The sequence below is a fragment of the Vigna umbellata genome, chromosome 3 (assembly GCF_029865625.1).
Source record: "Vigna umbellata cultivar VRB3 chromosome 3, Vumbellata_1.0, whole genome shotgun sequence".
Lineage (NCBI taxonomy): Eukaryota > Viridiplantae > Streptophyta > Magnoliopsida > Fabales > Fabaceae > Vigna > Vigna umbellata.
In genome coordinates this window covers 27469674-27494533 of record NC_142167.1, presented here as the reverse complement: position 1 = coordinate 27494533, position 24860 = coordinate 27469674, and the positions used below count along the sequence as shown (strand labels likewise).

General features: G+C 30.4%; 3 protein-coding genes across 3 annotated transcripts; all 3 read right to left on the bottom strand.

The window, feature by feature from the left end:
- Positions 1 to 3176: 3176 nt before the first annotated feature.
- LOC124846791 (myb family transcription factor RLI1-like) lies at positions 3177 to 6161 on the bottom strand. Its single transcript, XM_047324142.2, has 6 exons — positions 6036 to 6161; positions 4763 to 4848; positions 4128 to 4167; positions 3987 to 4044; positions 3800 to 3869; positions 3177 to 3708 (listed from the first exon to the last, which is right to left on the bottom strand). Exons 1-6 carry the CDS (start codon positions 6145 to 6147, stop codon positions 3358 to 3360), a joined length of 717 nt encoding a protein of 238 aa, XP_047180098.1. The 5' UTR covers positions 6148 to 6161; the 3' UTR covers positions 3177 to 3357.
- A 1175-nt stretch (positions 6162 to 7336) lies between these two features.
- On the bottom strand, positions 7337 to 10724 carry LOC124846788 (PHD finger protein ALFIN-LIKE 1-like). The gene is made up of 5 exons (XM_047324139.2): positions 10374 to 10724; positions 10250 to 10282; positions 9426 to 9648; positions 8301 to 8421; positions 7337 to 7876 (listed from the first exon to the last, which is right to left on the bottom strand). The coding sequence occupies exons 1-5, from the start codon at positions 10462 to 10464 to the stop codon at positions 7622 to 7624; spliced, it is 723 nt and encodes a 240-aa protein (XP_047180095.1). The 5' UTR covers positions 10465 to 10724; the 3' UTR covers positions 7337 to 7621.
- Positions 10725 to 21037: 10313 nt separating this feature from the next.
- LOC124824654 (uncharacterized) lies at positions 21038 to 23685 on the bottom strand. The gene is made up of 3 exons (XM_047297112.2): positions 23338 to 23685; positions 22522 to 22931; positions 21038 to 21726 (listed from the first exon to the last, which is right to left on the bottom strand). Exons 1-3 carry the CDS (start codon positions 23500 to 23502, stop codon positions 21285 to 21287), a joined length of 1017 nt encoding a protein of 338 aa, XP_047153068.1. The 5' UTR covers positions 23503 to 23685; the 3' UTR covers positions 21038 to 21284.
- Between the last annotated feature and the right edge of the window lie 1175 nt (positions 23686 to 24860).

Sequence of the window (24860 nt, the reverse complement as noted above, 5' to 3'; positions counted from 1 at the left end):
ATAATTTTATCACTTGATTTTAAAAAAATTAACTAAAATTTATTAATAATTATTAACGTATAGCATTTATACATGAGTTAATAACTATTTAATTAAATATTCAAATCTATTATTTACGAATATCCATCTTAAATGTCTGTACTCATTATTTATGGGTATTCATTTAGTAATAAATTTTACTTGTAAATATTTACGGATATTAATTTTTTTTTGCCATCATAATAAAAATACACTTTATTTTGATAATAATTTATAAATATTTCATTATATTTTTTTATCAACGTTATTATTTTTTTTCTAATAGAAAAGTTAAATCCACATCAACTTTCACCCTTCTTTCCAAATCCTTCAAGCAACCATTCTAAATATTTCATTATATTTACTTAAACTAAAAAAAAAAAAACAAATGATATGATGTATTTATCAAATATATAATATAAATTATTAAGTTTTATTAAGTTCATTTAGTAGAGTGGTTTATCTCCTATCGATTTCCTCCAATACATCTCTTAAACTTAAAACATTGGATATTAAAAAACATCGAACATAGAGTAAAAAAATTAAAATCAAAATAATACAATAGTCCTTAATTTTATTAGAATAAATTTTTATAATTCTAATACTATATTGCGATGATACGTTTAAAGTTAATCTTATAAATTTGATTTGATAAAATACATTTATCTTTATTTATATATTATAATTTGATCTTATTTGACTAATATCAAATTAACATTAATAGAAAAAAACTATCTATACATTAGTCAACTTTATAAACTTCAATAACTATATGTATTAAAAAACTATAAATTCGGATGACTAGAAAATAAAAAATTAAATAGTAAGTTACAACTTTTTAGCCGTCCTAATTACCAATTTGGAAACGCGTGACAATTTCTGTGACTTTTATATTTCCAATTGAACTTATGTGATTCTGTAAAATCAGTAGGCTTGGCTGTTTCCTATGAAAAACATTTTAAATGTTTAAGGAACTTAAACTTTCTATGTTTATGCTAAGTATGTTGTCTTTTCCAAAATATTGTTTCTCAAATTGCTTTTCTGTAGTACACGTCTTTTGAGAAACGAGATTGTTGGTAAATTACTTTTTGTCACTTGTGATAAGAACAGAGTAGGAAGCCTTCTCTCGTACGTTTTTTTAGTATATTTTAGGTTTAATTGCTTCCTTTGTCCCCAGTTTGGTTGAATTGTGTCAAATTCATCCTCATTTTTAAAAAAAGTTTCATTGTCGTCCTCACGTGGTGTAAAAGTTTCATTGTCGTCCTCACGTGGTGTAAAAGTGTCAATTGAATCCAAACATAGAAAAAATTTGTGTCAAAGTAGTCATTTTTCCTATATCTCTGTGTCTTCCTTTCATACAATCAAGTACAGATATTCATTTTACCTTATCCAATTTAAAGCTTTTCATAGCTCCAGAGAAGTGACATATGAAAGGAAGACACAGATATATAGGAAAAATGACTACTTTGACACAAATTTTTTCTATGTTTGGATTCAATTGACACTTTTATACCACGTGAGGACGACAATGAAACTTTTTTAAAAATGAGGATGAATTTGACACAATTTAACCAAACTGGGGACAAAGGAAGCAATTAAACCTATATTTTATGTATAACTCAATGAAAAAGTTATAATCACGTCAAAAGTTTTGGATTTTGGATTTATTACTTTAAGTCCTGAATTAAATTTTAAATTATTGTTGTTGTGATTAATACATTTTATTATATATGAAATTCTAGAACTAATTTTTAAATATAAAAAATTTATTATTAAAATGATTTCATAATATTGAAGTGAGAAGAGCATATGTTGTATCTTAGTATTTAAAATAATGTTGTGTTGTAAAGTATTATTATTTGTGTATTGAAGGTAATATGCAATAATAATTTATTTAGATAAAATGATAAAGAAATTAAAATTTGAAAAAGATGATGATGAGAAGAATACACCAAGAGGCATGTGGTGGTTGATGAGTCAGCACCATGGAATTGGATAGAAAGCTACAAAAGACAAGATGTGTCTTAAATTCACTTGTTGAAGATCAAAAAGTTGAGTCAAAGTGATGCACTAGTTCATTGTAAGTGACAAAGCTGAAAAATACTATTTTGACTTAAAATATGTTTAGGTGTGAAATATGTTTCCACTAGTACTTTTTGCAAGTAGGCAAAGTATACACAATGTGATATTATTTCGATGAAATATATAAACTATTATAAGATTTATAATGTTTTGTGACAAATGTAAGGTAGTTGAAGTAAGAATCAAATAATCATATTTAGATAGTTAACTTCTTAAGTAAGAATTAATCTTAATCATTAATTATAATTTTTGACCCAATAATGATCTAATAATTGATATTGGAACAAAAATCACAAGTTCAACTCTAGAAAAAAAAGAAATTATCACTATAAAGATTGTTGTATTAAATCAAACTTCAAAATTATTTGATATACAAAAAATTCTTTTTAGTTTTAAAATCCAAAAATATAATGACTCGTAGGATTTAAAAAAATAATAACAATCAAGATTTGTAATTTGGATGTAAATGAATTTATATCATCACGAGACTTTGAATGACAAGTACTCCATGATTTCTTTTTAAGAAAAAATTTAAGATTATAAAAGTTAATAAAACAGTATAATAAAGAAATTATAAATTTGAATAAAGAAAAGTAAAATCAATACATTTTTCAATCTTTTAACATTTGTTATATATATATATATATATATATATATATATTGTTGTTGTTATTTTATACTACTTAATATCACTTAATTAGTAGTATTATACTTCTAATTGAATTATTATAGTTATAGTTCCATGTTTATCAAAATATAATTTTTTTTTACATATGTAAACAATAATTAATTGATAAAAAAAATTATTCGTTTTACAATACCATAAAAACTCTCTAAGTTATAAAAAAAGTTATTCTATTTCATTATATTTTTGTTATCATCCTTAAAACAACCTAAAATAGTATGATATCATTTACTGAATTATTTAAAAATCTTGATACCACAGTTTCTTTCAGTATTTTTCTTAAATCAAAATCCAACATGTGAGCCTAAAATAATTATGAAAAATTAGTGGCCATCTGTTGAACATTTTAAGACTCAGAATTTGGTTTTATTAAAAAGAAAAGAAAGTACATTGTAGTGTTATTCCAAACGAGAGTATCAACCTCCAAATACATACATGATACAATTCTAGCCAACCCCAAACATTTATTTATTTATTTTTCCAGCACTATATTACACAGATACACCAAACATTATAGTAAGATGAAGAGCATCATTCTTGTATTAGGCAAACACATTATTAACAAAGAAAACTCAAAATATGAAACTGGGATCCAAAGTTGATAGGCATGCTGCTGCAAGCTGGCTCCAAGGAAGATTCCATGTTTGGTTGTAGAATTCTGGTGGGGTTGATGATGCATGTTCAAAACTTAATGGAAAAACACCCTCTTCTGAAATCCTTTGCTTTTTGACCGATTCATGCTCTTTCTCACTCTGTGATTTCAGTGATTCGGATTCCTCAGAAAGAGAAGGCAGAGGTGCAGTTGTAGAAGAATCAAAAGCCTTGCATGCTTTTCCAGTTCTTGTTTTCATCTCACTGCTTTGTCCAAGTCTCTCCATGTACCTTCCTTGTGCTTCAACTTTTTCCTTCATACTTCTCGCAACCTTTAAGCCAATCAAACAAAATTAAAAATAAAAAATAAAAAAAATCATTGAAGATATTCTCTCTATCTTGGTCAAAACTGAAAAGAAATACCTGTGTTTTATCACCCAAGCGATTTTGCACCTCTTTCTGCATTTGAAGCAGTTCCTTTAGTTGAAGAGCACTGCCAATTACAAACATTAATAGTAAAATCATTGCTGAAAAGTTGGAGGATGCAAAACTGAAAGTTGAAAAGGTGAGAAAAAGAAAATACTGTTGTTGAATAAAATTACTAACTCACGATATAGAGCTAAAATTTGGAAGTATATCTGATATGCTTCTCTTCTCAACTTTTCCTCCTTCATAGATAATTTAGAAAATTCACATGAATTTGGTGTTATTTGGAGCTATATTAGCATCAATACTCAAGGAAGAAACTTACTTGTGGAGGACTCTGGAATCAATTTGGAGATCCTGTATTTCTGAACAAATCCATGTTCAACTTATCAGATTTCTCCACATGATTAACTTTACTGTGATTTTTCAACTTAATTATCTGGTTTCACTTTCTAGATATGAATAATGGCCTTTTGAAGTTCAAGTTTCCTAAATATGTGTTATTCAATTACTCTAACAATTTTGTATTTATTTATATTGAATTAAATCTGATTTCTGTCTTTATATTATTGTAAAAAAATTGTTTTTGTTGAAAATAATGTATGACATTTTTAATAAATGATATGAAAAATGTGAATTAGCATCCATTTTGTTGATGTAAGCATGTTAAAATTGTGAATGGATCTCAGTATTTCAAAGTGTATTAAAACATTTGCTAGGTGAAATTGATTTGACATTGAAAAGACTGCTTAAAAGTATTTATTAATATTATATAAACATTAAATATATCATGTCCGGAATATATTAATTTCAGTTGAAAACTACAATTAACTTTGAGATATGGATATAAACCAATTCAAACATGATGTGTGTAATCTTAATTTTAAAATAGATTTATTTAAAATTTCAGTTGAAAAATGAAATTAGCATTAAGGTATTTAAATATAAAGTAATTCAAACCTGCAAGTGGCTTTTGACATGATAAATGCTTAGCTCTGAAATACCCATAGTCTTCATTCCTTTCAATATACCTTTTGGTGTTGCCCCTACACAAACAAATCAAATTAGTGCCATTTATACAATTTATTAGCTATTAGTTTCTTCAAAATTTTATGTTAATTTATATGTAAGTTAATTTCGGTATATTAATAAACTTATTTTTTCCTTCTTTTAAAAATGTTTATGGAGAAGCTTTTTTCAAACAAATTACTGATGTAACTATCAATTTCTCTCTAACAAATATTTCATCTAACTAATTTTATGGGTTATCACTCCAACTAAATTATATGTTATTGAATGAGTTTCGTTAAATTTAAAATATGTGTTTTTTGTTTTTTAAAAAGGTAATTTTAAAAATCACTTATTTAAGAAAACAAACATCTTTTTTACAAAAGAATAAAAAAGTGCGTTTTAAAACTAAATATAGAATATATTTCCCGTCTTTAAAACACAATGGCAGAATGCAAGTATACAAAGAAATTAACAAAAAAAAAAACGTATAATTTAAAGAAGTTTAATAAATTCCTTTCTCTAAATAATCCAAGAAACAAGAAAAATCAACCACAGATTTTAAAGTATTGCACGAAAACACGATTTTTTTTTTAATCAACAATGAAAGTTAAGGTTGATTTTATAATTAACACGATTATTTATTGAGCTTGATTATAGCTCAAATTCTTAAGAATATTATTTATCATCACATTCTCTCTCGACACTTTTATCTAATACCTTTATTATTTGTTTTTTTATACGAATAAAAATTACGCAATATTTTTTTCTGCTTAGTATCTCTAGTGACCTAAATTCTCTGTTCCTCTTCATTATTTCTCTATAACCATTATTATTTTCTAAAGACTAACGAAAGCTAAAAATTGTTATTCCAACATAAATGGTTAAGCCATCAACAAAGGATTCATCACTTGACAGATTTCATAATTAAGAAATCTAACAATAAAAGAATCATAAAAACCTTAACTTTTGTTTGACTATTTTTCATTTCATAAAACAAGTTCCAGACTTTTTTGAAGATGTCCCAATCTGGTTCGACAGAGAAGAAAGTAAGGTTTGATTGAAGATTATTTTCACCAAGAATCAAACTTGAACAATACCCAAAAGATTGATAAAGTTCATATAGAAGTTCATTGATAAAGAAGTTCCACAGTTTTGCACCATTATTATATGATGATGCATGGTATTATTAAGAGTCATTATCGAGATGCAAAGGAGGACTTACGATCAGGGCCACCTAGTCTATTTACAGCCACTACAAAGCGATCATGGAGTTCTTGTGTCCAGCGTAGGCGTTCTTTGGCGGTGGCAGAGGCACGTGAGCGAGAGGAACCCATAGCTCAACTTTTGGGGTCTAAGGCCCAAGCAAAGGGATTGTAAGGAGGAGGATTATAGCAGAGAAGAGAAGGGTGCAACAAGGACAAAACACATAGAATTAACCAAGGTGGCGATGTCAACTAAGCTGCATTGCATTTCCTTAGATTCTGCTAACTGTCGATAGTTGTCCAAAAAGTCCAACTCTCACACTTAACCTTTGGTGTTTATGCTTCTGGTTTATTCCTTTGTCCCAATGGGAATTATTGATTTGATGGCGAGAATGCCTATGTTTCAGTCAATGTCTTTCTTTACAGATACCACACGTAGTTTCCTTCTCAATACCATTTTCATCACTGCCTCATTTGGCATTAGTCTATTCCATGTTGCTTCCTCAAGTGACTTGCATAGAAGTAAAAAGTTGTGAATGCATTTGGATAATGGTTTAGAATGAGGAAAACCAGATTGTTTTACTAAATTTGTTCATGAGATAGAAAATAGTGATCACTATAAGTTGGGTTGAAAATTTAGAAACATTTTTAATAAAGAGTAAAATTATAACATCCGGAAATTATTGTCTGTTGAAAACAGAAACAGATGGTGGAGACATTGGTTGTAAGTCCTTTGATTTGTTTTTCCTTTTCTTTTTGCTATACACGGATCTCTCAACTCTCTAACATTTCAGTTTGATAAAATTGAGACCAAATTAAAAATTTCAAAACCTTGAAACTAGATTTAAAACAAATGTTCAGAAGTATAGAAGCCACAAAAGGCTATTTTAGCCAAGCATATTATTATTCAAATAAGAAACTTCATTTTTTTCATAATACAAAGGATAGAACGAGAAGCTCTCCTAACAATATTTATTCTACAATGAATAATCGAAATCGATCAAAATCTAAGGTCACACTCTTAAGAAATCATACGTTAAATTTAACAAAAAGCATTTCAGGATGTTAAAATGAGCTCTCCTCAGTGACAGAAAAACTAAAGTCCCATAGAAATCCATTTCACCTTCAAGTTCACCACACATGCGTCCTGCCTTTTAGGAATAGGTAAATAGAAAGAGACAAAGTTGACAGAAAATCAAAATTTCACGTCTTACTTCACACATAATTCAGTTTCTTTTTTGTTGAAGTCATCTATGCACACACAATCGTTTCATCAACCCATCATGCAACAACACAATTTAAGTTGGATTAGAAAAAACTGTGGAGGAGAAAATGTTGTTTTCTCTGATAAAAACTAAAATAAAGTTACAATATAAATTCAAGCAATATTCAACTAAATATAAACTAATCATGAAATTAAAATTTGTCATGTCCTATTCTGTACTGTGTATCATACACCAACCGTTCATCTTGGTAAAAAAGAAACTTGATCCCTACTAAATTTAGCCATTACATGAACTTCTGTAAGTGATGTAACAAAATTACAGTATCTTGTAAGCCACGAAACAACACTCACCTCACATGCACCCTTTCCACAGTCTTCACTCTAGGGCCTGCCACGCCTCAGGCTGCATGATGGACATTTATACTGCTTTATGCCCTCAGCCTTTGCAGGGGTGATCTTAACGCACTTCCCATGGAACCACCTCTCACATATGTCGCAGCAAATCCAAAACTCGTCTGCGTTGTAGTTTCCACCACAGCTTCCACAGAGTGTTTCGTTGTGCTCATCTTCATCCTCCTCGTAACCCTCATCTGCAGCAAACTTCGGGTTGCTTTTAACTTGCCCATCATTGGATCTCTGCATATAAATGTACAGGAATGACATCAGAAATGGAACATGCAGCATGCCTCGCATGGTTTTGCATACACTGGAAGACAACTGCTTGAACTAGTTGTGCAATAACATACAAAAGCAGACATCATGGTACAGATATCTTAGAATACTACTTTGTTTCAATTTATCTTCTTGGGAATAGCAAAAGTAACAGCTAAAGTGTCCGAACTTAAAAAAAGCCATCAAGCTTACGCCCAACACACTCTTTACTAATTGTTAATATTTATTGGAAACTAATAAGTCTTGAGTGATAAATCATTAAATAAGAAAGAGTGAAATGCAATTTTTATTTTTTTATTTCGAGTAAAATTTCAGCAAAAAATAAAGTGTGTAAGAGAGAGTGCTGCTACACAAGAAACACTTATCACTAGAATAGAAATACACTAACCTTGGTACTTCCCCGAGACTTGCTTCCACTATCCACAGTGGGCTTGTCCTTAATTGGTTTCCTTTCAGTCACAACTTCAAAAACGGATGGAAGATCATTGATCAAACTAAACAAACGTTTCCTGCCATAAAGAAATGGGTTAGCCATCAATAGAAGGAATCATAAGCAGCAAATGAAAAGAAAAAATTACCACAATAAAGAAATTCGGTAGAACAGCTCTAATAATAAGTAGTTGCAGAAATTTCTAGTTGAAGGGAAAGCCATTAGAGAAAATCGATAGTAGTCAATCCCAGATAGCAGAGCAAAACGCAGAAATTAATTTTCAAGTACTACCAACCGGAAGTGATATAACAGTATAGCAATTCACAGAGCAACTACTTTTTCAAGATAGCTGATTTTGTCAAACACCCTCTACACAAACATAACTGAAATTATATAAGCGATTTATATGCGATGGAGTATTCTGTATTTTAATAGGTGTGATATCAATTGGTATTCTGTCAATATGACAGACTTACAAATGCTCCAAAATAAAAAGGCACTCAAAGTTTAAGATATGTTCACCATTAATAGCCAAGAGTCATATTTTAAAGATTCATACATCACTAATCTATGGCTGGAAAAATATCCAATGTCATAAACATACCAAATTGAGACTAAAATAAATCAAAATCAAAAACTAAAGTGATGACAAAATAATATATTTGTAAGTGTGTGTGTGTGTGTGATCGGAAGGTAATTCAAACTGCCGATGTCATCATAGTTTAGATATGTTGACATACATAAACTTTTATGAGGATAAGCAGAGTAGTCAACATGGTCACTCACTGATAACCTCAAATTCATTTTTTTTTTCTAATAAATTGTTGGATGGGGACCTCAGCTGATCTTGCTGGTCACATAAGATTGTATTAAAAAGCTTACTGCAAAACAAGGGACGCATGCGTAAATCTATCAGGCATCAGATCACAACAGACATTTGAGAAATTTGAATGTTGATAATTGCTCGAGACATTCATCAACCACACCAACAACATCGTGGCCCTTAATTTCAACATTAGACAAGGATAGACAGCCACAATGAACTTAACTTATCACCACATTCAAGCATATCCTAGATCTTACCTTTCATTGCGGTTAAGACGAGCCCCAAGGTAGAAGGCCACAGAAACCAACCACGAGTCACTGTGCACAGCAACCAGAGATAGCCAGTCCCTTCGGTTCATGCCATCCCTAGCAAAATTGATTCCAAGAGCTGGCTCAGGGAGCTCTGGTGGAACTTCCTCTGCTGGCAGAGTTACTTCCCAGGCTTCATTTGGGTGTCCATAGAGGCACAAGTTATCCTTATCTTAAAGAAACACACCAGAGACTTTAAATTTAATAGAAGGACACAATACACCAGAATGAATGTGATTGTTGTCATCTAACCAGACTCAAACATCGGAACATACCAATACTACCTCATTCCATATTCCCTCAATAACTAAGCGCATTTTTGGATTCAAATTGGATAATGTAAAATCCAAAATCATAGTTGAAATACCAGTAAACAGTTAACCGATTTTGAGACTCAAAATCAATCTCGAATGTTTATCTTAATTTTATAAAGTTCCACTACTAACTTGTTTCTACAATAAAAACATCCCAGCATAAATTAATTTCACAGTCAAATCAACAGTAACCAAGACCAATTTCATACAAAACCAGTTCTGCAAAAAAATCACCCCCCACGCACAAGAACTCACATTCCTCTCATTACCACAGACCCATGTCGTTTTACTCAAATTCCGAGCGTGCAAACTCTAATTTATTCACTCCAACCAAAAAACCAATTTTGCAAGTTCACAAACAAGACGAATCCCACAAAAACAACCAAGCAAAATGAACACGTAACAAAAACCAAACTATGGAACCAACCCCAGAAAACCCAGATCCTAACCACCCTTTACCTGGATCGCAGAGTCCGTAAAATTCATCAACGTCTGAAAGAAGAAAAGGGCAAAAAGGTCATAAGCAAGTGGGAGAGGAAAATGGAAGAAAGAGAAAGAGGCATTGGAGAGAGAAGAGTAGTACCATGAGTGAGAGCGCGAATAACACCGGTTCTTCTGGCGCTATAGTCCTTGAAGATCTCTTCAACGGTGCGCGGACTGGAAGCCATGTCCATAACACAATTGAGATCTAAGAGAAAGGGCTTGGAATTCGGGGAAACTAAATGAAATTGAAGAGAAAGACCATGGAAATTGATCAAAGGGGTGGAGAAAGTGAGTAAAAATACAAACTTGAAGAATGTGTATGTATTAGTATAAGTAGTACTCAATATGGCTAAATTGCCTCCTCTTCCACTGTGTTTCACTTGCTTTCCACTAAAAAAAATAGGTTTGGTGAGAAATTAGGTCTAAAATAATTAATACGTAATTCGGATCGATTTGGGGTCATAAAAATATTAGGACCCCTTTTATGAATTAAATGAGTTTAAAAATAATATTTTTCATAAATACTAGAATAATCATTATGCGTGATATGATAAAACAACATTGGTGTCGTAGCAGTTACATAAATCTCTGTGGATTAAAGCAACATTCGTTTTGAAGAGAGTTTAAGTTTAGGTTGCACTGAGTTCAACCGATTCAGTTTCTATGGAGCGAGTTCGGGTCGTAGAAATTAAGACCATTTCTTTCTATGGATAACCTTCGTGTCATAGAGGTTCGAATAATATTATTTTCCTAGTAAATTTAGATTTGGTTTTTGAAAATTAAACTTCTGATGGGTATACTATTGTTTTTGGATTTATGATATCAATTATAATTTGTTTTTTATATTTTTATATAACTATTTCCATATTTTACATAATTTATACTTGTTTATGAAATATATTTAGTTAAAAATAAATAATGATGTATAAATGATACGCTTTAAATTTTGAACTATTTTCTTATTTTTTTTAAATATATATAAGCTTTTATTTATTATTTTTGTCAATGAAAAAGATAAAAATAAGGCTAAAGTCGAAAATTGATCTATCCAAGTCAATTAAGATTCCAATCACAAATTTATCTGATATTGATTGGATAATGATTTTTTCTCTTCAAAAATTAAATTAAATTTGTAAGCACTTGACTATTTATGTTCATGTTCCTATTAATGGTGGAACACGAGTGGAAATAATAGTCAGCTATCCTCTCTATAAATAAATAGAATAGTTATTTTGAGAGTGTTTGTAGGAAATATTATTAATTGAATGTTATTAGAAGTTTTTATTTTCATTTATAGCAGTTTTAGAAAATTTTCATAACTTTTTATTTTTATTTTAAATTAAAATTAAAATTTCAAAAATATTAGTGATTAAAAGATGGCATTGTATCATAATATTTATTTATCATAAATATAAATACGATGCATATTTATTTTATTCATATTATATTTAAAACGATCTTGAATTGTGTGTATTCTCTCAAATTTACTTAGAATTTTAATATTAAAAATATGTAATTTACAAATATTAGATAAATGCTTAACAAAAATTGCATTCAAAGTCCAGTTTTCATCAAAATTAGATCGTTGGTTCAATAAGAATGAAGTGAAAAGAAAGAAAAGAAAAGTAAATAAAAGTTCTGGGTATTTTAAAATACCTTATGCAGCCAATAACATAAAAAATGTACAAGCTTGAGTTCTTATGTGCTTAATTGAATATTATTATGTTGTTAATTAATTATATATTAAACATTATCATCAGTGATATAGATGTAAGATTCAGATTGTGTCTTGTGAAAAGTTACATAAAAATAGTAGTTACAAATTTATGAGACATAAAAATATATTTGTTATAGTCAAGTTTTCTCAAATAAAACTCCTCTAAAATTGGAGGATAAAGAAATGTAGTTTAGTTTGACTAATCTTATTTTTTAATTTTTTTCGAAAACTTTAGGAGGAAGCTTAATTCAAAAATATATTATCATTTATGAAAGAAATAAGAGTTTTATCTTATCCTTTTAGTTTTCTTATGAATTATATTTGAGTATTATTGAATACAAGTAACATAGTATAAGTTTTTAGTTATAGTTGTTTTTCGAAATAATACAATAAAATAAGAGAGTAAAATATTTAATGTGAAGATATTGTTGGAGAAAAGTTCATCAAAATCTAATTATTTTTTAGTGAATGTTGTCATTGTAAGAACCTAGAAAATAGAGTATTAGAGTTGGTAGGTATATTAAAATAATGAGACTATATATTTTATTTTAAAATAATTTCATAATAAAAAAGAAATTTCTAAATTTGTCTCATTACTTAAAACACATTCTATTTCTCTAAAACTCTTTCTCTTTATTTCCTCTCACATCTCTCTCTAAGTGTTCTTGCTCTTAAGTCATTTGTTTAACGATAAGGAGGTGTCTAGACGATCACGGCGTCAATGTCTATAATTCTAACCGATCAATTTATGTCTTAGAGCAAGTAAGTTTCTATTCATTTTACCTATTAGCTTCGGTCCATGATCATGCATGGAAATTGTGTTGCATGCATCATTTGGTCTTCCTTTCTTGTTCTTGGTTAATCTAGAGTTCTCTTTGTTTTCAATTTGGTGTTTCGTAGGTTCATCTAAAGATTCCTTGCGTTTCAAGCAATCAACGAAACATTTCTTTGAGTTAGGCAATTTATTGTGAGGTGAGGGAATCTAGATCTGTCTTAGATTATGTTTGTTTAAATTAAAATAGAATCTATAAGAATAATATGATGTATTGGATGAAATTGTGATAGTAATATAGTATTTGCTATGTGTAAATAACGGTATTTGGTATTATGAAGTCTTTGTGATTATAATAATGTGAAATTGATGTGCTATGTTGTTATAAATATGTATGATGAAGTTGTGTTGTTGTTTGAAACTGAATTCAAAATTATTGTGATGAGAAATGGTGAAACTCTTTAGTTTTAGGCCTAAAATGGGAGTTTGTATGTGTGTGTTTGAGAATTTGGGGTTGATGTGAGTAAACCATTGTTTAGGTTATGAGGTAAATTAGAACTTGTTAGGAGGGTTAGATGGTTGAAAAATGATATGTAGCAAAGGGAGGGATTATAGTTGAAGTTTTCAAGTGTTTTGGTGTAAAACGGGGGTTTTGAGTAGTAAGATTTTGAAATAGTGCGCATAAACTGTGTTGGGAGGTTAGAGGTCTGTTATTACACCTATTAGGACTTGTCTAGGTACTAAAACCAGTAAAATATGTCATGGAAGTGATAATGGCTTCATAAGTTGAGTTTCTAGTCCATTTTTTAGGTTTTAGCTATTGGGAATTTAAAGTAGAATAACTGGGATGAAACTGAGGTATTAGAGTGTGCTAACAAGTGTATTTAGACTTGTTTATGTAGTTGATAAAATGGTATGAGGGTTTAAAAGTGTAGAATTGAAGTTGAGTAGCTTATAGGAGTGAATTTGGGTTTTAAAGTTTCAAATTGACTTACAACAATGTTTTCTGAGTTTTCTCAAGGTTTGGAGGGTCCTCAAAGTCTTTAGAAGTTGTAGGGTAAGTGGGAGAATTAATCTAAAAAGAGTGGAATTCTGCTGATAGCGTTGAGCACCCCATTCCAGGGGCCAGGATGCTGAGCGTTAGCTTTCTGGTAGTGAGCGCAAGCAAACAGAAGCTAGGGCGCTTAGCCCCAGCTTTTGGGCGCCTGAGCGCCACCCTAGATACTTCTATATTATGTATTAAGTGTTTTTCAATGATTTTTTTGGTTTTTTAATGTATTGTAAAGTATGATTAAAGGTTATAAATGTTAGTGTGCATTGTAAAAGTAAAAAGATGTATGGACATGGTTTCAAAGATTTTCAAAGTTGTGAATTAAGTTCCAATGTGGAATTCTTGGTGTAGTCTCAAGTGTAGTTAGTCTGAATACAGGGAGCTCAGTCTTGGGGTTTATCTTGACACTCTAATGGTCATTCATTCTCATATAGAAATGATTGATACATGTGGTGAGATCTTAGTCCTGGGTGCTTCCAATATGATTCAAGGCGTGGAATAAACTAACCTTGTAAGTGTGGTAGGATGAAACTCATTGACAATGGCTTTGCAAAGCAGTAGAAGCCACCACAAGTGCACAATCTGCCATAGTTCGACATTCATTCTAAGTTCGGACAGTCCATTCATAATAGTGTCATGCATAAAGTGTTTGATGATGGTGTAGTGATATGTTTGTTGTATGTAAAATGTTTAAATGAGTTTATTGTTACCAATAAGGAGTATTGGTAAATCTTGAAGAAATTTGTTTTGATGATGCTACAAGAAGTTTTAGTTGAAGAAGATATTAGAATTAGTTAAAAGCAATTTGTAGAAATTAAATGTAGTAGGAAATTCTTGTAAACCTTGTAAACTTGCATTTTTAACTGTAATAATCGATTATGGAATGGCAATAATCGATTATCACAGAGTCATACAAGAATAATCGATTATCACATCATATAATCGATTATCACATTCTTGAAAACCTGTAACGGACTTGAATAATCGATTATCACTTACAATAATCGATTATTCATGGCTGTTGGGAGCTGACCTTTGGCATTCAGTGTACTTGGCTATATATTTTGTTTTGGAGAAATTAGAATGTAACGTTGTTGAACAGAAGCTCTTGCAGAATACTGTTTGTCAGAGGAAGTTCTCAGAAGCTATAGTTCAAGTTCCCTTGCTTGGTCTCGTGAACAGGAGAGGCTCGCGTGTCGTGTGTCGATAGTCGGAGCAAGCTCTCTTCGAGTTAGTAAGGTGCTCTGCCTGGTCTCGTGAATAGGAGAAGCTCGTGTTTCGTTTGTCGATAGTCGGAGCGGTTCTCTTCGAGTTGGCAGAGTGTTCTTCTTCCGGTTCGTTCGTCGAAGGAAGGTTTATTTATCTGCTTTATTCACTATTTCTTGTAATCTGTTAAATAACTTTTTAGTGAAAAAGGTTAATCACTATTTATAGTGATTAACGACTGGACGTAGATTCTTTTGAATCGAACCAGGATAAAAATTGCTTGTGTGATTTTCTATTCCCTACACTCTTTATCTTTTACGCATATCAACTGTTTGATAAATTTTCTCTAAGAAAATTGTTTTTCTAAAACGGACCATTAAACTTGATTTGTGACCGTAACACGCTTTCCGAATATTTTATTCCGCTGCGCGACTCTATAACGGTACCGATTGTTCCAACAATTGGTATCAGAGCTTGCTTTGATATTTTTTCAAATTTTTTCGAAAATGGGCCGTCATAACCAAGTTTATGCTGAGGGTGCTTCTATTGATAGACCTCCTTTGTTTACGGGGGAAAATTATGCGTTTTGGAAAATTAGAATGCAAATATTTTTGGAGTCTATTGACAGGGGTATTTGGGAAGTTGTTATAAATGGACCAATTGTTCCCACTATTTTTGTAAATGATATGCAGGTAGAAAAACCATTTTTACAGTGGACTATGGATGAAAATAGAATAGCACAATATGATGTTAGGGCTAGGAACATAATTTTATCTGCACTAACCCTTGATGATTTCTTCAAAGTATCTGTTTATAAAAGTGCTCAGGAAATGTGGGAATTTTTAAGAGTCAGTCATGATGAAGTATCGAATGTGGCTAAGTTGACTTGTTCGAATTCATGCTCTACATCAAACTCCTCAAGCTCAAGCGATTCTAATGAGCAAGAAAATCTATGCTTGATGGCCAATGATAAATCATCTGAAAGCAAAATATTGAAGGAAAAGAAGGACTATCAAGGTTCCTCTTCAAGCTTGAGATGTTATGGATGTGGTGAAAGAGGCCATGTGAAAGCTTATTGTTCAAGCAACAAAAGAAGTAAAGAAAGAAAAGAAAAGAAAATTCACAAGAAGAAAAAGGTTCACGTTGCGTCGGAGGATAATGCATCAACCACCTCTAGTTCAAGTGATTCTGTTGAAGAAGTAAACTTATGTTTGACAGCTAATGTTGATGACACTGCAAGCCAAGTAAGTTGTTCTAATTCTGAATCTAGTGAATTTGATTTGCAAAAAGCTTTTCTTGAATTGCTTGATGAATCTGAAAAATTGAATGTTGCTCATAAAAATTTGAAAAAGGAATTTAAAGAATTGCGAATTAAATATGAGAAGGCATTAGATGAGGAAGTAAGTTTGAGAAATAAAATTTGCAACTTGGAAATGAAAGAGTCTTCAAATGTTGAAAATCCTGTTGAATGTCTTTCATGTAAGAATCATATGCTTGATATTGATATTCTTGAAAATCTTCTTGAAGTTGCAACTGGAAATAATAATGTTGAAATGCCTATAACTGTTAGAAAGGTTTATAAAAACAAAAGTGTTTTTAAAAGTAAGAACCAAATTAAAAGAACCCGTAGGGTATGGGTTGAAAAAGGAACTGTGTCTTATAGAAATCCAAATGTTGTCACATGCTTTTATTGTATGAAAAAGGGGCACACTTCTAACAAATGTAGAATTAAACATTTTGATGTTCCAAATGGAAAATATGCTTGGATTCCTGTTATAAAGTAAATTGTCTCTAACCTCAAAGGACCCAAATGAGATTATGGGGACCAAAACTCTATTGTTTTGTTTTGCAGGTTAATTTTTTCAAAAGGAAAAGAAGACTCTATGGTATCCTGGTATTTTTTAAGAGCTTTGAAATAATTTATGAATGTTAGATGTGTCTTAAGTTGAAAATTTGGCCCAAATTTGTGTTTTCCGGAAATTAACGTAAATAATCGATTACCAAGGGTAATAATCGATTATCTCGTCCTCAAAAATTTGGATTTTGACAATTTGGCTCGCACATAATCGATTATTTAAAGTAATAATCGATTATCTTAAGTTTTCGTAAAAAAAAAAAAAAAAAAAAAAAAAAAAAAAAAAAAAAAAAAAAAAAAAAACTTTTTTTTATATTTTTTTGGAGTCTGTTTTTAAAAGGGGATTATTACATTCAGGGGAAGATATATGAGGTATTATGCTCTTTCATGTTATGAAATTTCAATTTTATTTATGTTTTGAAATGCATCAATTCTTTTGTTGAGGGGGAGAAAAATTTGAGGGGGAGTTTTTCCATTATTTTACTTTTTGCTTCTGATCAAAAAGGGGGAGAAGAATAATACAAGGGGAGAAGTATAAATTATTACAGGTAGTGCTAACCTTGTTGTTGTTTGTTAGCTTGTATGTTTTGCAGGTAAGCCAAACTTGCTTTTAAAATTGAATTTTTGATCATCATCAAAAAGGGGGAGATTGTTACCAATAAGGAGTATTGGTAAATCTTGAAGAAATTTGTTTTGATGATGCTACAAGAAGTTTTAGTTGAAGAAGATATTAGAATTAGTTAAAAGCAATTTGTAGAAATTAAATGTAGTAGGAAATTCTTGTAAACCTTGTAAACTTGCATTTTTAACTGTAATAATCGATTATGGAATGGCAATAATCGATTATCACAGAGTCATACAAGAATAATCGATTATCACATCATATAATCGATTATCACATTCTTGAAAACCTGTAACGGACTTGAATAATCGATTATCACTTACAATAATCGATTATTCATGGCTGTTGGGAGCTGACCTTTGGCATTCAGTGTACTTGGCTATATATTTTGTTTTGGAGAAATTAGAATGTAACGTTGTTGAACAGAAGCTCTTGCAGAATACTGTTTGTCAGAGGAAGTTCTCAGAAGCTATAGTTCAAGTTCCCTTGCTTGGTCTCGTGAACAGGAGAGGCTCGCGTGTCGTGTGTCGATAGTCGGAGCAAGCTCTCTTCGAGTTAGTAAGGTGCTCTGCCTGGTCTCGTGAATAGGAGAAGCTCGTGTTTCGTTTGTCGATAGTCGGAGCGGTTCTCTTCGAGTTGGCAGAGTGTTCTTCTTCCGGTTCGTTCGTCGAAGGAAGGTTTATTTATCTGCTTTATTCACTATTTCTTGTAATCTGTTAAATAACTTTTTAGTGAAAAAGGTTAATCACTATTTATAGTGATTAACGACTGGACGTAGATTCTTTTGAATCGAACCAGGATAAAAATTGCTTGTGTGATTTTCTATTCCCTACACTCTTTATCTTTTACGCATATCAACTGTTTGATAAATTTTCTCTAAGAAAATTGTTTTTCTAAAACGGACCATTAAACTTGATTTGTGACCGTAACACGCTTTCCGAATATTTTATTCCGCTGCGCGACTCTATAACGGTACCGATTGTTCCAACATTTATATATATATATATATATATATCATTCTTTATTTGTAAACTAGCTTACCTTGTGTTTGTGTTTGTATGTTGTTGTGTTATTTTCTTTGTTATAATCATCTTGTGGGTGTGAGCAGAGGGAGATGAAGTTTCTCTAGAATATACACTAGATGGAGGAGATATTGTTTAGTTTTCTTTACATTAGCTTTGTAAATAGTTTTGGTTAAACCGTTTGTATATAAAGTTTAATTTTATAGTTATTTTTGGATGACTGTAAATTTCAGTTTATATTATTGTCTGATGTATCTTACTAAATCTGTGATGACTATTATTTAGTTAAATGCTATATTTTGGAATGTTACCGTCATAACAAAGTTATAAGTTTGTTTTAGTATCAAATCATTATCTTGATTTTCATTAACTTTCATATATTTTGAAGTAAAAAATTTAAGAAATTAACGATAGCAATCAAATTATAAAACATTTGTGGTTAATTCATGTAAAATTAAATAATTTGATTTAAATAAAAATAAAAATAAGTTATAAATATATGGAAATAAGATATTACAACAATGTAAATTATAAGAAAATAAAGATTAAATATACTATTAGTCCCTCACAAAAATTGAAAATTTTCTTTATATTATATTTTTATATATTTTGGTTTTCAAACTTTAGGATTGAATATAATTATTTTAACTACATCATCTTGAATGTGTTTATATGTTGACACTGAAGTAGAAACGTGTCAAAGATGTCATTCACCCAAAAGACATTTACTTATGTTTCAATTTTTCTCAAGTGAATCCAGGATTTTTACGTGTTCAATAATGTTTTCCTGTAATTTTTCTGAGTTTCGAATAATTCTCCAAATTTTTATTTTAAATTGTCTAATAAATCATGTAATGAAAGTAAACTCTCTTTCCATCCATTTCAAAATGTCTATGATCTTTTTCTGAACCAAACATAAATCTTTGTGTTCATTTAGCTATCACACTCTATTTCTTATAGAAAACTTCAAATGCTAGCCTGAAATGCATGACATGTAAAAGAATTTAAGGTAATATAATTGAATTAAAATAATAAATTCTAATTTTATATAAGAAAATTTAAAGACTAAAAATATATTTAACCAAAAAATAAAAATAAAAAGTAAGATGCAAATATAGATAAAAATAAAAAATTAAATATGTTATAAAAGATAAAGATAAAAGTAAATACATAAAAGAAAATATAAAAATGAATAAATAAAAATAGAATAAACAGAGAGACAAAAAAAGAAAAGAAATAAAATATATTAAAGGGTTAAATATGTTTTTAGTCCCTAAACTATTGGCCGTTTCTGGTTTTCGTCCTGTTTCAAAGTAAGGTACAATTTGGTCCTCATTCTTTTCGAAACGTTCGTTTTAGTCCTCGAAAATTAAACACTGTTTAAAAATTTGGTCCTCATTCAGCAACAATGAGGACTAAAACCAAAATTCCGAGAACTAAAACCAACGTTTCGAAAAGGATGAGGACCAAATTGTACCTTACTTTGAAAGAGGGACGAAAACCAGAAACGACCAATAGTTTAGGGACTAAAAACATATTTAACCCTATATCAAAAGATGTTAGGATTGAAAACCACCTCTCATACTACTTAAAACAAATTTACTTCAATAAATCTCAATTATATCATCAAATCATTAAATTACTTAAACATTTAATATTTGATTGTTGAGGTAAATAAACCCAAATTAAATATATTTTTAATCCCTTATAGATCATAATAATCATTATTATATAACAAGAGTTTAAAAAAGGTGTAATTAAAATCATTTTATATCTAGCATTAATTTTAATAAGGTATTATTCACAACAATATTGATTCAAAAGCACTCAATGGCAATCAAATCTTAGTTAATTAATAGAATAAAAAGTGATCAAATTAATACAGACATTAAATATAGAAAGAAATAATATAATTGAAATAAACATTTTAATAAAATTAAATAAAATATTTTCATGCATTTTAGTTGTTACATCAAATAAAAACAAAAGAAAAAAATTCGTCGCTCAACCTCACCAAGAAAGTTACTTCTTACAAGTCATGGTAAAAGATTTTAAGACCGTCAAAAGATGTGTAGAACTTCTTATAATATCTTTATTTATAAAAATATTGGACAGAGTTTCTCATCCGTTTTATCTAACTTCTAACAAATCACAAACATTGTTCTATTTATTAATAAAGATAAAATAAAGAAAAAAATAAAACAATTTGAAATGATCATTTAAAAATAATAACAGTTCACAAATTTAAAATATATGTTCAATAAATATTAAAAATACTATTTTTTTTTCTAGAAACTTATATAAATACTTTAAAAAATATTTTAAACCTTTTATTTCGTCATTCTTAGAAATTATAATTAACACGTTCATGATTGTGATGCATAAATTTCTCATAAAGTATTGGTGGTGAATGATGATGTGATATTTCAATGGTAAAAACAAAGCTCATGCATAAAAAGGTTTTCTTATTATGCATGCATGATCACTAGAGCTAGAAATGGCAAAAAAAGAAATAAAAATGGCACCCACAAAAATCATTAACATTTTGCAGTAGAAACTAAAGTACAGAGAAGATCAATGCAGGAAGGAAATTTTCACACAGACAAGTAGAGAAGTAGTTAAGAAAATACTGAGTAGCAAAAACTACAGAAGAAATGAAACAATTAACAAATACCATCTTCTACGAAACTGTTCTAATTGGAATTCCAGTTCACAGTGGCAGCAATTGGCATTTCAAAGAAAATAAAGCAACTATGAAATGATTGCTTAAGGTGATGTCAGTAATCGTTTGATGCCACTTTTCTGTTCGGATGTAAGCCTGGAAGGAAACTTGATATTGAACTTGATTCTCAAGTTTCCCTTTCTGGAAGGATCTTTTGGAATCGGCATACCCTCTCCTTTGACAACTTCTTCATATGTCGGACTAATCGTGTTGTTAATAGGAATTGTCAGATTCCGACCATCAAGTGTTGTCAGCTGAACTGTGTAACCTGTCAAGGCTTCTACAAGAGATACTTTCTGGGTGACAACAAGATCATTGCCATCCCTCTTGAAGAGAGAATGAGACTTCTCATCGATTATGAACACAAGGTCTGAAGGTATAACTCCTCTTTGTTCATTTCCCTTTTCGGGAAATGTTATTTTTGTTCCTTTCTTCCAACCTGGCTTTATCTCAATTGTCAGGATTTCCTGCACTGTGATGGGTGTCCTGCAAACAAGATAACATGCACCAGATTAGGTAGTCATAATCACAGTAATATCAAAGATTTCATACATGATTTCACAATTCATCATACATTCCATAGGAAGTTTCTACAAGATTATTCTTCCATGTTGAAAATAAAGACTTTTCTCCTGAATGTTTGGCACTCAAGGAACACAAGAATGAAAAATGAAATTCACTAGCTGTGTACACATGGGTTACCAAGCAATAAAAAGAAAAAAAAACATACAGTCACATACATTTCCAGCTAACATGCTTACAATCAGCACCCGTGAGAGTGAAAGAACAACTGCAGAACATTTCTCCTAGAGTTAAATCATGTTACCTAATTTTAATAGCACACTCATTAGCTGTTAGCAATGCAACACAAATCAAAACTAAGTTTTGAATAAGTGTGGAAAACTTTGAACAAAGGTCTACAACCATTGGCAAAATACCACATTCAATGTCTTAGCATGTGAGCATTGTTCATGGAAACAGAAATAGAGTATCAAAAGTACATAAATGAGACATTTCAAAGATATCATCAATCAAAAGAATCTAACCTACCACTTTGAGAGTAGAGAGTCGATTACTCTAAACCTAAAACACTGTAAACATACAGTTCAATTTGAAAGCTATCTAACAATCGACCCAAGTGATCAGACTAAAGCAAATCATCGAACTCTACATGAAATTTGGTGATCCGATTCCTTGCAATAACACACCAACATGAACAAACTTAGTCCTTGATGAAACTAGAAAGTAAGACATGCAAATGAGTAAAAGTAGAGAACTCACCCACTGGCATCGTTAACATCACTTGAAATCTTCATTTTCTTGGTAGTCCCTTTATACAAATCCTCCAAACTACAAAACAATGTTTTCTCAATGGGTGCCCCTTTTCTAGGCATATGGCCAGAGCCCTCCCCAACAGCATTCCGAAATTGAGCAAAAATATCTTCACCAAACGGGCCACCCCTGGAAAATCCAGGTCGGCCACCCATGTCCCCCATTCCACGACGACCAAGGGGGCTCGTAAACCCGAAAAACTCAGAAAATATATCATCCGCACTTCTGGGATTGAACCGGAATGTTGTCGGCCCACCATCGCTGCCACCAGGAAAACCACCGCCACCCGGCGGCACCCCATTCAAACCCTCCTCACCATACTGATCATACACGGCTCGCTTCTGGGGATCACTCAAGACCTGTTTCACAATACAAATTAGGAAAAGAAAAACCACCTACCCCACCTCAGAAAAACAAAAAATTGGAAAACTTTTAAATATCAAACTACCAACTGATGCTGTGAACCAAGAATCTACCCCAGCCTTTTAGATTCAACCCAAGAAACTCAAAATTGAAAACCCTTGAAAAAAAAATTGCAACTTTGCACGAAACACTACAACATCAAATTTGAATAGTGTTCTCAAACACTAAGTAAACAGTTCAACATTCAAATTAGGGCAAAACAAGAAAACCCCACAAATTAATAACAGTTTCCCATCCAAACTCATCATCAAAATTACAACTTTCAAGGGGAAAACAAACAAACAAACTCAAATTACTTCAAAAAAGTAAAATTTTTGAAATGGGTATACTGAATTGACATACATCATATGCTTCTGAGATTTGCTTGAATTTAGCTTCAGCATCTTTCTTGTTGTTAGGGTTTTTATCAGGGTGCCACTTCATGGCCAAACTTCGATATGCTTTCTTAATATCATCATCTTTGGCGCTCCTATCTACTTTAAGAATCTTGTAGTAGTCCACGCCCATGTTTTCTGTGCTCTTTGTTCACTGCTATGAAATTGGAGAAAGAGGGGTTATCTAGTATCTGTTTTATACAGGAAAAAACAGCATCATGATGATATCACGTTCATTTCCTTCAAATAGAATACAGAGAGGTACTGAGAGGAATAGATGTCGATATTCTTGCTAGTCACAAACCAGATGTGTCATCTATTTATCATTTCTCATTCATTTATATAAGTTTAATTTAACCTAGCTAATAGCTTCTTCTTCTTTTTTGTTTTTTTAAAAAAAACTTGGCTAATAGTTGAATGATGACGATAGAGTAGATTTATTCCTCGATAGTAGGAACGTTTCATATTATAAAAAATATTTTAATCTTTTAAATTAAATGATAATTAATTTGGTTTTACTTTTACGATGCCGAAAACTAAAATGATTGTCCGGTTAATAATATTAAAGAGTAAATAATTTGTACTTAAATTTTTAATATTTTTTATAATTTTTATTATAATTTGTTTGTAATTCCTCTAATTTATTATACACAAGTGAAAAAACAGGAATCTTATATTTCTGTATATATTTTAAAAAAATATTAATCATGGTAATAAAAATATTATAAATAATTATATAGAAGGTAATTTTAGTATTTAGATAATTTGTTTTTGTTGTAAAATATAGAATTAAGAGTAAAATAAGAATATTAGATTTGTATTATTATATTATGTGTATTAATTTTAAAATATAATTAAAGATAATATATTTTAATAATAACAATAATATTAAGATGTTAGCTAAACAATCTTATATAACTTTTAGTAACACTATCTACTTATTGTCTTTGAATATAATAATTATGTTTTCAGAATTAAAAATAAATTTTTAACTTGAGTAATATCTTGTTTAAGATAATTTCAAATCAGAATTGATCTAATTTCAAATTAGGATTGATCAATTATTATTTTTTAATTGACTTAATATATGGTCTCTTGATTCGTAACTTTTTTAAAGTGGTCATATCTTTTTTAAAAAGTTCAAAATTAACTCATATAGTTTAAAAATGATTCAAGTTGGTCCTTTTTGCTGACGGCGTTAAAAACCCTAAGGGTGTAGCTGCCCCTAGTCAAAATTGAATGAGTTGTCGACTTCTTTATTACGTGGCACGCGGAGGTCAAATAAGATGTCAATTTTAGAAATAAAACTTAATGAAGTGAGGTCAAATGAGGTGACACTTACTCAGATATTGCAAATTTAGGGATTTCAGATTAGGGTTTTGAATCAGGATTGATTTCGCGTTTTGGGGTTCTTTTCTTTGTTTGCAAATTGGGTTTCCTTTTCTTGGGTTGATATCACGCTTTGGGGTTTGGTGTTCATGATCTTGCAAT